Source organism: Hemiscyllium ocellatum, chromosome 37 (assembly GCF_020745735.1).
Source record: "Hemiscyllium ocellatum isolate sHemOce1 chromosome 37, sHemOce1.pat.X.cur, whole genome shotgun sequence".
Classification (NCBI taxonomy): domain Eukaryota; kingdom Metazoa; phylum Chordata; class Chondrichthyes; order Orectolobiformes; family Hemiscylliidae; genus Hemiscyllium; species Hemiscyllium ocellatum.
The window spans coordinates 37,341,810-37,354,416 of NC_083437.1; the positions used below are offsets into that span (position 1 = coordinate 37,341,810).

Here is a 12,607-nt window from a genome sequence, read left to right on the forward strand (position 1 = left end):
GCTGTGAGAATTCCCATGATTCTATGACGGTGCCACAGTCTCTAAGGAAGTGACTCTGTGTCTATTGCTCCTTTACAGTCTTCAATAGCCTGGTGTCATTCTGTATCCGCGATCTCCTCTTAGCCGTACAGAAGCTCCTTCAATTAAAACCAGCCGGGGACCAGAAAAAGTAAGTCGCTTAAACTCCCTGTTTATTCTGGAGAAGCAATTATATTTTCTGTTAATGTCAGTCAAACCTTTATGATTATTAAAAAATCTTGTTGATTGTTCCACAAAATGCTTTCTCTTTTATGTGTGGCAGAGTTTAAGGCTAAATAAAAATGTTCATGTGTTTGCTTTTTCTCTTCCTAAAAAAGATGTTAAATTGTCATGGGAGACTGGTTAACAAGGCTAGATCTCACGGAATACAGGGAGAACTAGCCATTTGGATACAGAACTGGCTCAAAGGTAGAAGACAGAGGGTGGTGGTGGAGGGTTGTTTTTCAGACTGGAGGCCTGTGACCAGTAGAGTGTCACAAGGATCGGTGCTAGGTCCTCTCCTTTTCATCATTGAGATAAATGATTGGGATGTGAACATAAGAGGTATAGTTAGTAATTTTGCAGATGACACCAAAATTGGAGGTGTAGTGGACAACGAGGAGGGTTATCTCTGAGTACAATATCTTGATCAGATGGGCCAATGGCCTGAGGAGTGGCAGATGGAGTTTAATTCAGATAAATTCGAGGTGCTGCAATTTGGGAAAGCAAATCTTAGCAGGACTTATACACAAATGATAAGGTCCTGGGGAGTATTGCTGAACAAAGAGACCTTGGAGTGCAAGTTCACAGCTCCTTGAAAGTGGAGTCGCAGGTAGGTAAGATAGTGAAGAAGGCATTTGGTATGCTTTCCTTTATTGGTCAGAGTATTGAATAAAGGAGTTAAGAGGTCATGTTGACGTTGTACAGGACATTGGTTAGGGCACTTTTGGAATATTGCACGGTATTCTCTCCCCTTCCTATTAGAAGGATGTTGTGAAACCTGAAAGAGTTCAGAAAAGATTTACAAGGATGTTGTAAGGTTGGAGGATTTGAGCTACAGAGAGAGGTAGAATAGGCTAGGGCTGTTTTTCCCTGGAGCGTTGGAGGCTGAGGGATGAGCTTATTAAGACATTTATAAAATCTTGAGGGGCATGGAAAGGATCAATAGACAAGGTCTTTTCCCTGGGGTGGAGGAATCCAGAACTGGAGGGCATAGGTTTAAGGTGAGAGGGGTAAAATTTTGAAGGGAGCTAAGGGGAAACTTTTTCACACAGAGGGTGGTGTGTGTATAGAATGAACTGCCAGAGGAAGCGGTGGAGGCTGGTACAATTGCAACATTTAAAAGGCATCTGGATGGGTATGTAAATAGGAAGGGTTTGGAGGGATATTGTCCGGAGCTGAAAATGTGTTGCTGGTTAAAGCGCAGCAGGTCAGGCTGCTCCTTTAAATATTGACAGATTCACAGAGATGTACAGCATGGAAACAGACCCTTCGGTCCAACTCGTCCATGCCGACCAGATATCCCAACCTAATCTAGTCCCATTTGCCAGCATCCGGACAATATCCTGAGTAAAAAGTGAGGTCTGCAGATGCTGGAGATCAGAGCTGAAATCAGGATGAAGGGCTTGTGCCCGAAACGTCGAATTTCCTGTTCCTTGGATGCTGCTTGACCTGCTGTGCTTTAACCAGCAACACATTTTCAGTTCTGATCTCCAGCGTTTGCAGACCTCACGTTTTACTTGGGATATTGTCTGGATGCTGGCAAATGAGATTAGATTAGGTTGGGATATCTGGTCGGCATGGACGAGTTGGACCGAAGGGTCTGTTTCCATGCTGTACATCTCTGTGAATCTGTCATTATTTAAAGGAGCAGCACTTGAAATTCTGGTTTAAATTGCAGACCTGCACTACTTCTCATTGGCCATCAGAGGGCGTGTAGGTTGAAGGACCCTTGTCATGGTTCTCACTTACCTTGTGTAGTCCGTTTTGTCTCCATCTCTCTCTTCCCTCTCCCAGCTCCTTTTGTTCAATGTCTTAGCCCACCCCTCCATGCCCTGTCAGCAACATTTCACTTGGCCACTTTCACATTCCCCTAATCTAAACGCCAAAGACTGTGTTTACTGGGGCCCAGTTTAGATAGACACAACAATTATTTATATATTTATATATTTATTTATTTATTATTCATTTTGTGGGATGTGGTTAGGCCCAGCATTTATTTCCTGTCCCGAGGTGCCCCTTGAGAAGGTGGTGGTGAGCTGCTATCTTGAATTGCTGTGGGTAGACCCACAATGCCCTTATGGAATTTTGACCCAGTGACAGTGAAGGAACGGCGATATGTTTCCTAGTCAGAATGGTGAGTGGCTTGGAGGGAACTTGCAGGCAGTATCATTCCCAAGTATCTGCTGCCCATGTTCTTCCCGATGGACATGATTGTGGATTTGGAATATACTGGCTGAGGATGTGCAGTGCATCTTGTGGATGGTACACACTGCTGTTACTGAGAGTAGACAGTGTGGATGTGGTGTCAGTCAAGCGGGCTGCTTTGTCCTGGATAGTGTCGGGGTGGGGGGGGTGGCATGGGGGGAGTAGGGAGACATGATTGAGATGTTTCAAACTGAGGGGCACACACTGGGTGGTAGGTAGGAAGGAATGTTTTGGGATGCTTTGGAGAGGTTGCAGAGAAGGTTTACAAGGATGTTGCCTGGTAGGGAAGGTGCTAGATATGAAGAGAGGTTGAGTAGGTTGGGATTGTTTTCATTAGAAAAAAGGAGATTGAGGCGGGACCTGATTGAGGTCTACAAAATCATGGAGGGTAGAGGTAGGGTGAATAGAGAGAAGCTTTTTCCCAGATGAGGGATTCGACAACGAGAGGTCACCCGTTCAAGGTGAGGTGTGAAAAGTTTAAGGGGGATACACCCAGATACAGAGGGTGGTAGGTGCCTGGAACGTGTTACCAACAGAGGAATCAGGGCACGTAGGTTTGAGGTAAAGGGCAGGAGGTTTAAAGGAGATAGTGGAAACCTGGACCTTGCTACTTGTAAGGACAGTAGAGGCAGAACCTGACGATATTTAAGGAGTGTTTGGATGTGCTCTGGCGATGCCAAGGCGTACAAGGCTATAGACCAAGTTATGAAAAATAGGATGATGTGTGTGTAGGTGGTTGTCTTTGGCTGGAACAGACTTGATGGGTAGAAGGGCCTGTTTCTGTGCTGTTGACAAATTGGCTGCAGCAAGTCACCAAAGTGTCTTTGATAGTGATGTCCAAACCAGTGACCTCTGCCATCGAGACGTCAAGGGAAGATCATGCCCTTTGGTGACCTCTCCAAGGCCATCGTGCCTTGCAAACATATTGCTGCTCCTTCACTGTCGCTGGGTCAGAATCCTGAAACTTCCTGTCACACCTTCCCTCCCCTCCCCGCCCCGCCCCACCCCCGGTGCACATCACCAGAAACCAAGATTGCAGCACACCTCCATCTACTCGAGGGCAGTTGTGGGGGGATCGGCAATAAAATGGCCGGTCTTGCCAGTGACCCCCACCTTGTCCCTGGAATTAATATATTGAAGAGTTGGGGGTCGGGGTGTGGGCTGGGGAAGTGGGAGAAGCAGGCACCAGGAAAGGAAATAGGTGGGCCAACTCCTCGTGTTTTCACTCGCTTTTCAGTCGTGCATTTTCCTCACAGTGAGAGAGAGAGAGTAGGATGAGAGACTCCTGGACAGAATGGAAACAACTGGACAATAGAAAAGCCTCTGTCCAGTGACGATCTGATGTGGTCTTCCCTCTGTTTGGGTGTCAGTCTATTATTTATTTGTGCCTGGTCTTTGACCCGTACTGAAGAGTACACAGGTGATGCACCAGAAGTTGGTCACCTTGAAGTGGTGCATGGTGGGACAGGGACTGGGGACTGAGAGAGAGCACTCTGTTCACTTTCACCAATGTGTTGGGTAGGCTTTGGGATTCACAGCTTCACTCGGTGTTTACCCAGCTCTCTGCACCAACACTGCAGCCATCACAATGTTACGTTCCACCTTTTTAAAAGGCTTTTCATGTACTTGCCAGGTTGTTACTGCCCTCCAGCAGTCCACGGTGGCCCAAGATCCGACAGGATGTCTGTACTTACTTGACTGGTCTTATTCAGGTGGGTTAACGTAAATTGGCAATTGTATATTTTTAGTTTTACTCCAGAAAGTGGTTTCTTTTCGCCGTCGGGCACATCCAGTATCTGTTGTTAGACGTAGTGTAACTGACTGAACAGTTGAATGGAGGTGATGACCCTGATATATTGACAGAGGAGTGAGCTTGGACCATTATAAATGGGGAATCCACACACTCTGGGTTTTCCAAGGCGTTCCCAACCCTTTTTCCCAACTCGTGTGGTGACCTGTCTGATGGGAAATGTCTGTGAAAGGGCAAACTTCATAAGAGACGGGCAGGTATCCTGAGGGACAGTGTGGTGACCAGGGATCCGAGGTTGGATGGGATTGGTGGAATGAAGTGTTGGTTGAGTGCGGAGGAGAATGAGCTGAAAATGTGTTGCTGGAAAAGCGCAGCAGGTCAGGCAACATCCAAAGAGCAGGAGAATTGACGTTTCGGGCATGAGCCCTTCTTCAGGCATTCCTGAAGAAGGGTTCATGCCCGAAACGTCGAATCTCCTGCTCCTTGGATGCTGCCTGACCTGCTGCGCTTTTCCAGCAACACATTTTCAGCTCTGATCTCCAGTATCTGCAGTCCCCACTTTCTCTCTGCGGAGGAGAATGGTCACATGTTGATGATTGGGAGTGTTGGCGTGGGTAAAGCAATGGGGATAGACAGTTTGAGACATGTTGGTGACTTACAGACCGGCTTATTTGGCCTGGGGAATCATTCCATTCCTCTTGGCCCACAAGTAGTGCTTCGCAATCTTTTCCCTGACAGGTTCAGCTCTTCTCCTATCTGTTATTTCCTGACTTTCCCAACATGACACCAATCTGCTACCATGAATAAAAGTGAAAACCTTGTTAACACCGAGGTACTCAACTTCTTTTTAAAGCTTTTAGTAATTTTTTTGTAATGACTGTAATGAGATTAGCCCACTGGACCTCAGAGAATTGGGGCTGTTAATCTGGTCCAATCAGGGAGCCCTGGCTGACAGATATAAACAGGAGTGCACCCCTTTTCCCTCTAAATAGTTTCTTTTATACGGCTGTTCATGTTAACCGTTTGTTTGTAATTTGTAAGGGTTAATAAAATATATAAACAGAGGTTCTGTTCACTGAGAGCTGGTTCTGAGGGAGCTAGATCAGTATCTAGGCCTCTCCCTGTGTAAATGCAGGCTGCTGTGGGGACAGGATACCGGCCCCTGTGGAGTTATTTCACTTCTGACGGTGGATTAGCTGGTCAAATCTTTTAAATCTTCAAACTGGAGGTTTTTTGAATTTTTAAACATTTTAACCGCTCGCCCGACGGCGAGGGCTCACGACTGTGTTGGAATATAAATTTGGGTTTGCTCCATCTTGAATTGTGCAGCTGATCAGAGAGCCACAAATCATTCCCTCTCGAAATGGATGAATAAACTTGACCTCCTGCTGATTCAAGTCAGCCGAAGCCGGAGTCAGCAGATGAACAAACCATATAGCCCTCTGCGTTTGAACAATTTAAATCATGTATGTAAAGAATACTCTGTAAGACGGTAAGCGATATGCTGAGTTATGACCAGTCCCTGGGTGAGGTTTCCCAACTTGTTCAGTTCCAGTTGGCCTGTCTCAGTCTGTTAAGTTCCTAGGACGAGTAAACAGACTCCTCTCAGTTATTTAGCCACACTCTCAGTTGGCCACAAGGTTACTTGGTGATGAGGATCCCTTCTCTGTGAATTCCTGTCTCCCAGACCCAAACAAACTTAGGATTTTGAAGGAGCAGTTTCAGGCTTTGTCGAAAACACAAAAGTTCAGGCCATTCTGCTATAAACCAACAGTAGGGTTCCTCTGTCACCTTGCGCTATGGAAAACTGCTGTAGAAAATCAGGCTGTAGACGATCACTGATAGAAAATCGCTTTAACCTATTTAGTAGAAACTTTGCATTATCCAAACGACGTCCACAATCGTGTTATAGCCATTTCGCGCTGGCGAAGCACGTGTTATAGCAGAACGACCTGTAGTAAGTTTATAAGTTAATGTAAGCAGAACTAGTAACGCATCATGCATATACGTGGATTCGCAATAGAGGAGATTCCAAAAATATAAAGGTTTAACGAAATGTATCAGTGTCTGAAATGGTTGTGAACCATAGATGGTTGAACACTGTCCCTGTAGTAGTGACGGTCAGCAGTAGCATGGATGTTGGTAGTTGGCTTTGTCAGTTGAATTAAACTCCTGATGTCTTTCAGCACTGCCTGCCTGGCAACACTCAGTGAGTGAGAGCGTTGCTATCTCCCTTTCCCTGCAAAGCAGGGCTGTTTAAATGACCGTTCTCAAATCTGTGACCCTCGCAGCAAACTGATCCACACTCTAGGTAATCAGTTCACCACCATGCACACAATATAGAATAGAATATCCTTTTACTGTCACGTGTAGGAGTACAGTGAAAGTTTTTGACAATGGCTGCCTCCAATGGCGCCATCTTGGGTACAAGTAACTTGGTAGAAATCTTGATACAGAAAAGGAATAAAAGGAAAAGTAGTATTACTTAGTGTTGCAATCAGTTTTTGACTTTTTTTTTGTGGGAATGTCAAAATCGCGCAGTTCTTCAAGAGGTGGCTCCCTGCTGAGAAATGGGTGGAAGACAGTCAGTCTTTTTCTTTCTTTGGATTATGTCTCTCTCCCTTTTGGTATTTCCCTGAAACTCCCCAGATGCGATATTTCATGGATATGTACAGAACCTTGTAGCAAGTTACAGATGCAGTCAATATTTTGGCTGTTGCAGACGTTTGTTACAAAATGCACTTTGGATTTTATAGCTAAGAGTGTTCATTGGCACTTCAGGTTTCTGATTTATCGTCATGGAGACAGCGATCTCCTACCTTTAACTGTCACTTAAACTTAAAGATGTAGAATGAGGAGTGGACCATTTGGTCCCTTAAATCTACCCCACCTTTCTAGATGACGGCTGGTTATCTATCCCAGTGCCATCTGATGATATCCCCACATCCCTTGATGTAAACACTGCCGAGACATCTTGATTTCAGCCTTGAATGTAATGACAGAGCCACCACAGTTTTCGACCGAGAGAGAACTCTCAAGGTTCCTCACCCCTGGGTGAAGAAATTCCTCTAATTCCTGTCCTAAACATCTGTCTCCATTCTGGATCCTCGGAGCCAGGGGAGATATCCAGACTGTATCACCCCTTCGAACCCTTGAAGGAATTTGTAAGTTTCAATGGAATCACCTCTCCTCCTCCTCCTCCGCTCCAGGGAATACAGGGGGCCAGTCTCCTAGCTCTCCCTTTGTAGGATAGATGTTACTCCTCAGGAACTGGTCTGGTGAACCTCCGCTAATGCTGGTAACTCGACACTTTGCTGGTATCTCCCTCTTCCTTTCTGTTTTGAGCATGAGATTTACTCTCGCTATCAGTCATCACCCCAACGTTTCTCACCGGTGGTATGTTTCCTTGCTGAGCTCAAAGTGTTAGCGAGAGATCTTTGGAAAGAAACTGAATCATTGTCCTACCCTTTTTCCTTTCAGCTCCTATCGAGTTTGACGGAGGCCACTGTTGTTCATGCTGTTCTGCAGCACGTGCTTTGTTTAGTATCCTACTACATGTGCTTCCCGAAGCAGTGCCGACTCCTTCTGAAGGTAAGATCTGTCTTGTCCCGTTATAAATGTGGGGGTCATAAACTATTGAGACTCGTATGGAGGGCGTGTGCGCAACAGTATGAAGCTAGGGGATTACCGGTCAAATGTTGAATCCACAGGCGTTCGTGGGGATGTACAAAATTCTGGATGTGGTTTATGGCAATACCAGGAAAAGACAGGGTAAAATTTCGGGAGGACTCTGACCACGCAGGAGATGGTTTATGCACCCACTATGTAAACCAGCTGGAGAGAGACTGGATAAACCCGGTTGTTCTCTTGAAAGCAGAGAAGTTTGAAGGGGGAGTCTGATAGAGGTGTATAAGCTTCCAAGGGTTATGGACGGGGTGGATGGAAAGCAGCTGTTCCTCTTTGTGGAAGGGTCAATAACAAGGGACATAAGGTTAGAAGGGATTTGAGGAACATTTTTTTTCACCCAGAGGGTTAGTGGGGGTCTGAAATGCAGTGCCTCGGATGGGACTAGAGACAGGAACCCTCACAATCTTTAACAAGTACTTGGCTGAGCACTTGAAACATTATAAGGGCCTGCTACAGGGAAGTGGGATGAGTGTAGGTTTAGTAATTTCTGTACGTCAGGTGGATTCAAAGGGGCCTCTTCTGTACGATTCTGCAAATCTTTGGATGATCCAGGATTTTCCTGTTCAATTTATCTACTTATCGTGAACACCTATCTGGTTCACCAATGCTGGTTGGGAAGGGAAGTCTGCTGTTCCGACCTGTTCTGACCTCCATGCCATGGGGTTGACGTTTAAATGCCTTCTGGGAAATTAGGGATGGGCAGTAAACGCTGACCTGGCCAGTGATGGCCATGTTCCGTGAACGAAGACAAAAAAAAACAATCCAACGTATTCCTGCCATCTACCACCATCCACCCACCCCCACCGTGACCTCGCAGCCCACTTCTCTGAATTGTGATTGGCCCAGCCAAACCTGTAGTCCACCTAAAGGTTTGATCATGACTCCAAAGATGGCATTTTCACGCAAGGTCACGGTGTTGTGAGAAGTGGACAACAGGGTTTGAGGCACAAAACCTAGGCTCAGGAATAGGCCATTCGGTCCTTCAAGCCTGCCCTGCCATTCACCGTGAACATGGCTGATCCTCCATCTCAATGGAGATGGATAGGTGGAAGGAGATCAAGATGAGGGTGATAGGCTGGAGTGGGGTGGGGGTGGAGAGGTCAGGAAGAGGATTGCAGGTTCCCTCGAACTCAGCACCGCCCTCCCAACCTGCAATCTTCTTCCTGACCTCTCCACCCCCACCCCACTCCAGCCTATCACCCTCGCCTTGACCTCCTTCCACCTATCACATCTCCATCGCCCCTCCCACAAGTCCCTCCTCCCTACCTTTTATCTTAGCCTGCTGGACACACTTTCCTCATTCCTGAAGAAGGGCTTATGCCCGAAATGTCGAATTTCCTGTTCCTTGGATGCTGCCTGACCTGCTGCGCTTTTCCAGCAACACATTTTACGCTCTAATCTGCAGCATCTGCAGACCTCGCTTTCTCCTCCATCTCAATGCCAAGTTTCTGCTATCTCTCCCTTCCTTGTGATGCCTTTTAACAATAACTTCCTTGGATATACTCAGTGACCTAGTTCCTTTAACGTTGATGGGACAGAATGCAGAGAGGAAGAGAGATCTGTTCTGCCTTTGCGCTCGGCTGTAAGTGAGCCGGGATCTCTTGATCCTGATGTGCTGGGTAACCGGAATGACAAAATTGTTCCCATTTCCCATCGGTTGGACAGAATGGAGACTGAGCCCCTACCCCCAACAAACCCGTGCTTACATGAAAAACCCTGGGACGTTTTATTATGCCAAGGGTGCTACTAAAACATAAGTTGTTTTTGTTGCAAAAGAAATATGTTCAGGTTCCTCCTCCCTCCCCTTACCCTTACCCCTACGTGCTTCTGCATCAAAGAGTCTAGATAGAACAAATTATACTGATCATTAAAAACAGTGTTGTGACACATAAATAGCATAGGCGTTGATATATAGTAATTCGCCGTAGCTAGTTAATGAGCGCAGTATCTAAATACTATAAATGTTCTCACATAGCCAGCGTTTTGAAATACATTGTGATATCTTGTGCTTAATGACAATGGGTGATGGATTGGAATATTTAATTGCAGCAGCCCCTCTACTGCACTGGCTTATCTGTGGTGTATGGGTTACCAGCTGTATTGAGCTTCCCTCTGGCTGAGTGTTAACTCTCTGCTGGGTCTGAGCTCCGGTCCTCTGGAAATGCAGCCTCAATGTCTCTCCCAGGATTGCTGTCACTCGAAGCTTTTGCGCACTTGCCCTCACCCTGCTAGATTGTCTTGTTTAGACAAAGTCAAACAACACCCGAGGAAGGAGCTAATGAAGCTGTTGGACAATAACTTGGTGTTGTGTGATTTTTGATCTCATTCCTAATGAAGGGCTTTTGCCCGAAACATCGATTTTCCTGCTCCTTGGATGCTGCCTGACAATTAGATTAGATTACTTACAGTGTGGAAACAGGCCCTTCGGCCCAACAAGTCCACACCGACCCGCCGAAGCGCAACCCACCCATACCCCTACATTTACCCCTTACCTAACACTGCGGGCAATTTAGCATGGCCAATTCACCTGACCCGCACATCTTTGGACTGTGGGAGGAAACCCACGCAGACACGGGGAGAATGTGCAAACTCCACACAGTCAGTCGCCTGAGTCGGGAATTGAACCCGGGTCTCCGGCGCTGTGAGGCAGCAGTGCTAACCACTGTGCCACCGTGACCTGCTGTGCTTTTCCAACACCACACTAATCTAGACTCTGATCTCCAGCATCTGCAATCCTCACTTTTGCCTGACTGATTCTTGACCTTATCCATCCCAAGCCCACCATAGGCCCCTCCACAGTGTGGCTACCTGGTTGGACAGTCTGGTTTTTTTTTTCACAGTCACTGGACAGGATGAGCAGTAACGCCTGGCCATAGCCTGTACACGTTCTTGGAGGTTATGGAGCTGCAAATCAGTCCAGGTCCCTCAAAAGGACAGGCATCTCTCTGGCACTGCCAGATTAGCGTGCGTGTGTGTGGTGCCTGGCAGCAAGTAAACACTGCTGGTTTCCTCCCACTGAAGCTCTCGAGAAGCAAGATGGTGGTCAAGCAGCTAGCACAGGGCTACAATCCCTTACTTGTCTCAGAGTCCCTTATGAAGCAGATTAATCTGTATTCTGATTCTGGGTCTGAATAAGAATGGCAAATACCCTTCCCTCCTCACTCTCAATGAGAACATATTAACCAAAGTCCTATAAACCACCAAACTCCACACGAGCACTGTGCTGTGCTGGAGCACATTTGCAATGGGCTACGTTAGAGTGATTAAGGATGAGTTTGTCTACAATATTCATTTTGGTAAAAACAATGACTGCAGATGCTGGAAAACCAGATTCTGGATTAGTGTAGTGCTGGAAGAGCACAGCAGTTCAGGCAGCATCCAAAGTGCAGCGAAATCGACGTTTCGGGCAAAAGCCCTTTATCAGGAATAAAGGCAGAGAGCCTGAAGGGTGGAGAGAAAAGTGAGAGGAGGGTGGGGGTGGGGAGAAAGTAGCATAGAGTACAATGGTTGAGTGGGGGAAGGGATGAAGGTGATAGGTCAGGGAGGAGGGTGGAGCGGATAGGTGGAAAAGAAGATAGGCAGGTAGGACAAGTCATGGGGACAGTGCTGAGCTGGAAGTGTGGAACTGGGGTGAGGTGGGGGAAGGGGAAATGAGGAAACTGTTGAAGTCCACATTGATGCCCTGGGGTTGAAGTGTTCCGAGGCAGAGGATGAGGCGTTCTTCCTCCAGGCATCAGGTGGTGAGGGAGCGGCAGTGAAGGAGGCCCAGGACCCCCATGTCCTCAGCAGAGTGGGAGGGGGAGTGAAATGTTGGACCACAGGGCGGTGGGGTTGATTGGTGCAGATGTCCTGGAGATGTTCCCTAAAGCGCTCTGCTCGGAGGGGCCCAGTCATTTGACAATCCATTTCCTGGTCTAGCAGCTGAAGAGGAGCTGGCAGAATGTATGTGTCTGCCATCTCAAGACCAGTATGGGCAAACCTCTCAACACCTTCACTGAGTGATTTGTGCTGTTGTCTATTTTCAAAAATATGATACCGCACAAGACATTTGGCATTGACGCTGCCCTCTTCCTGCTTTTGAAGAGCCTCTCTTTAGAGGTCGATGCAAAGTTGGTTGGGTCAGCATGAGCATTCGATTGGAAGGCTCTGGTTACAGTTCCTCTGCTGGGTGGTGAGGCACAGGAACAGAGTCAGTGACCAACGCAGTGCCCCTTGCCTGCCACTTGTAAGAGTTCCCCTGGACTGAGTGATGTGGTTCCTTGAGCTGGATTCTTCATTAATCTGGTGCTGTTTTCACATACTTTGAAATAGCAGCTTAACCCACCGGATCACTTTGTGTGTTGAGATTTTTTTTAGTGTGCAGCAAATATTTTGTTAATTGAAATCTATGGGGCCAGTGGCTCAAATGTTCCATTTGATCAAGAGATCCACGTAAAAACTCACACCAAGTAATGCAGGGGGTATATCCATCACTGATACACTTTACTCACAGCACTGATCACTTAAAAAATAACTTACTGGCAGGGAGCATTCTCGCACGCACCCTCCACTGACGACTCAGACATCATGAAGATCGCAACGATACAGTAAACTTCTGGTATTTGAGGGATATAATTTTTTGCCGGTTTGCCAAGTGTCTGTTCAGAAGGTGCTGGTTAAAACAGAATTTGCTGGACTTGCCTCCGTCGAGAGATGGAACTTTCAGATTCCAAGCTTGATTTTTGT

At 46.8% G+C, this 12,607-nt stretch overlaps 1 protein-coding gene across 1 annotated transcript in view; it reads left to right on the forward strand.

The window, feature by feature from the left end:
* noc2l (NOC2-like nucleolar associated transcriptional repressor) overlaps window positions 1–12,607 on the forward strand; it is a 198,610-nt gene that overhangs the window by 68,707 nt on the left and 117,296 nt on the right. The window contains exons 6-8 of the mRNA XM_060851925.1: window positions 79–169; window positions 4,079–4,157; window positions 7,676–7,786. Coding sequence (XP_060707908.1) covers window positions 79–169; window positions 4,079–4,157; window positions 7,676–7,786 — 281 coding nt within the window. The remainder of the gene's footprint in view (window positions 1–78; window positions 170–4,078; window positions 4,158–7,675; window positions 7,787–12,607) is intronic.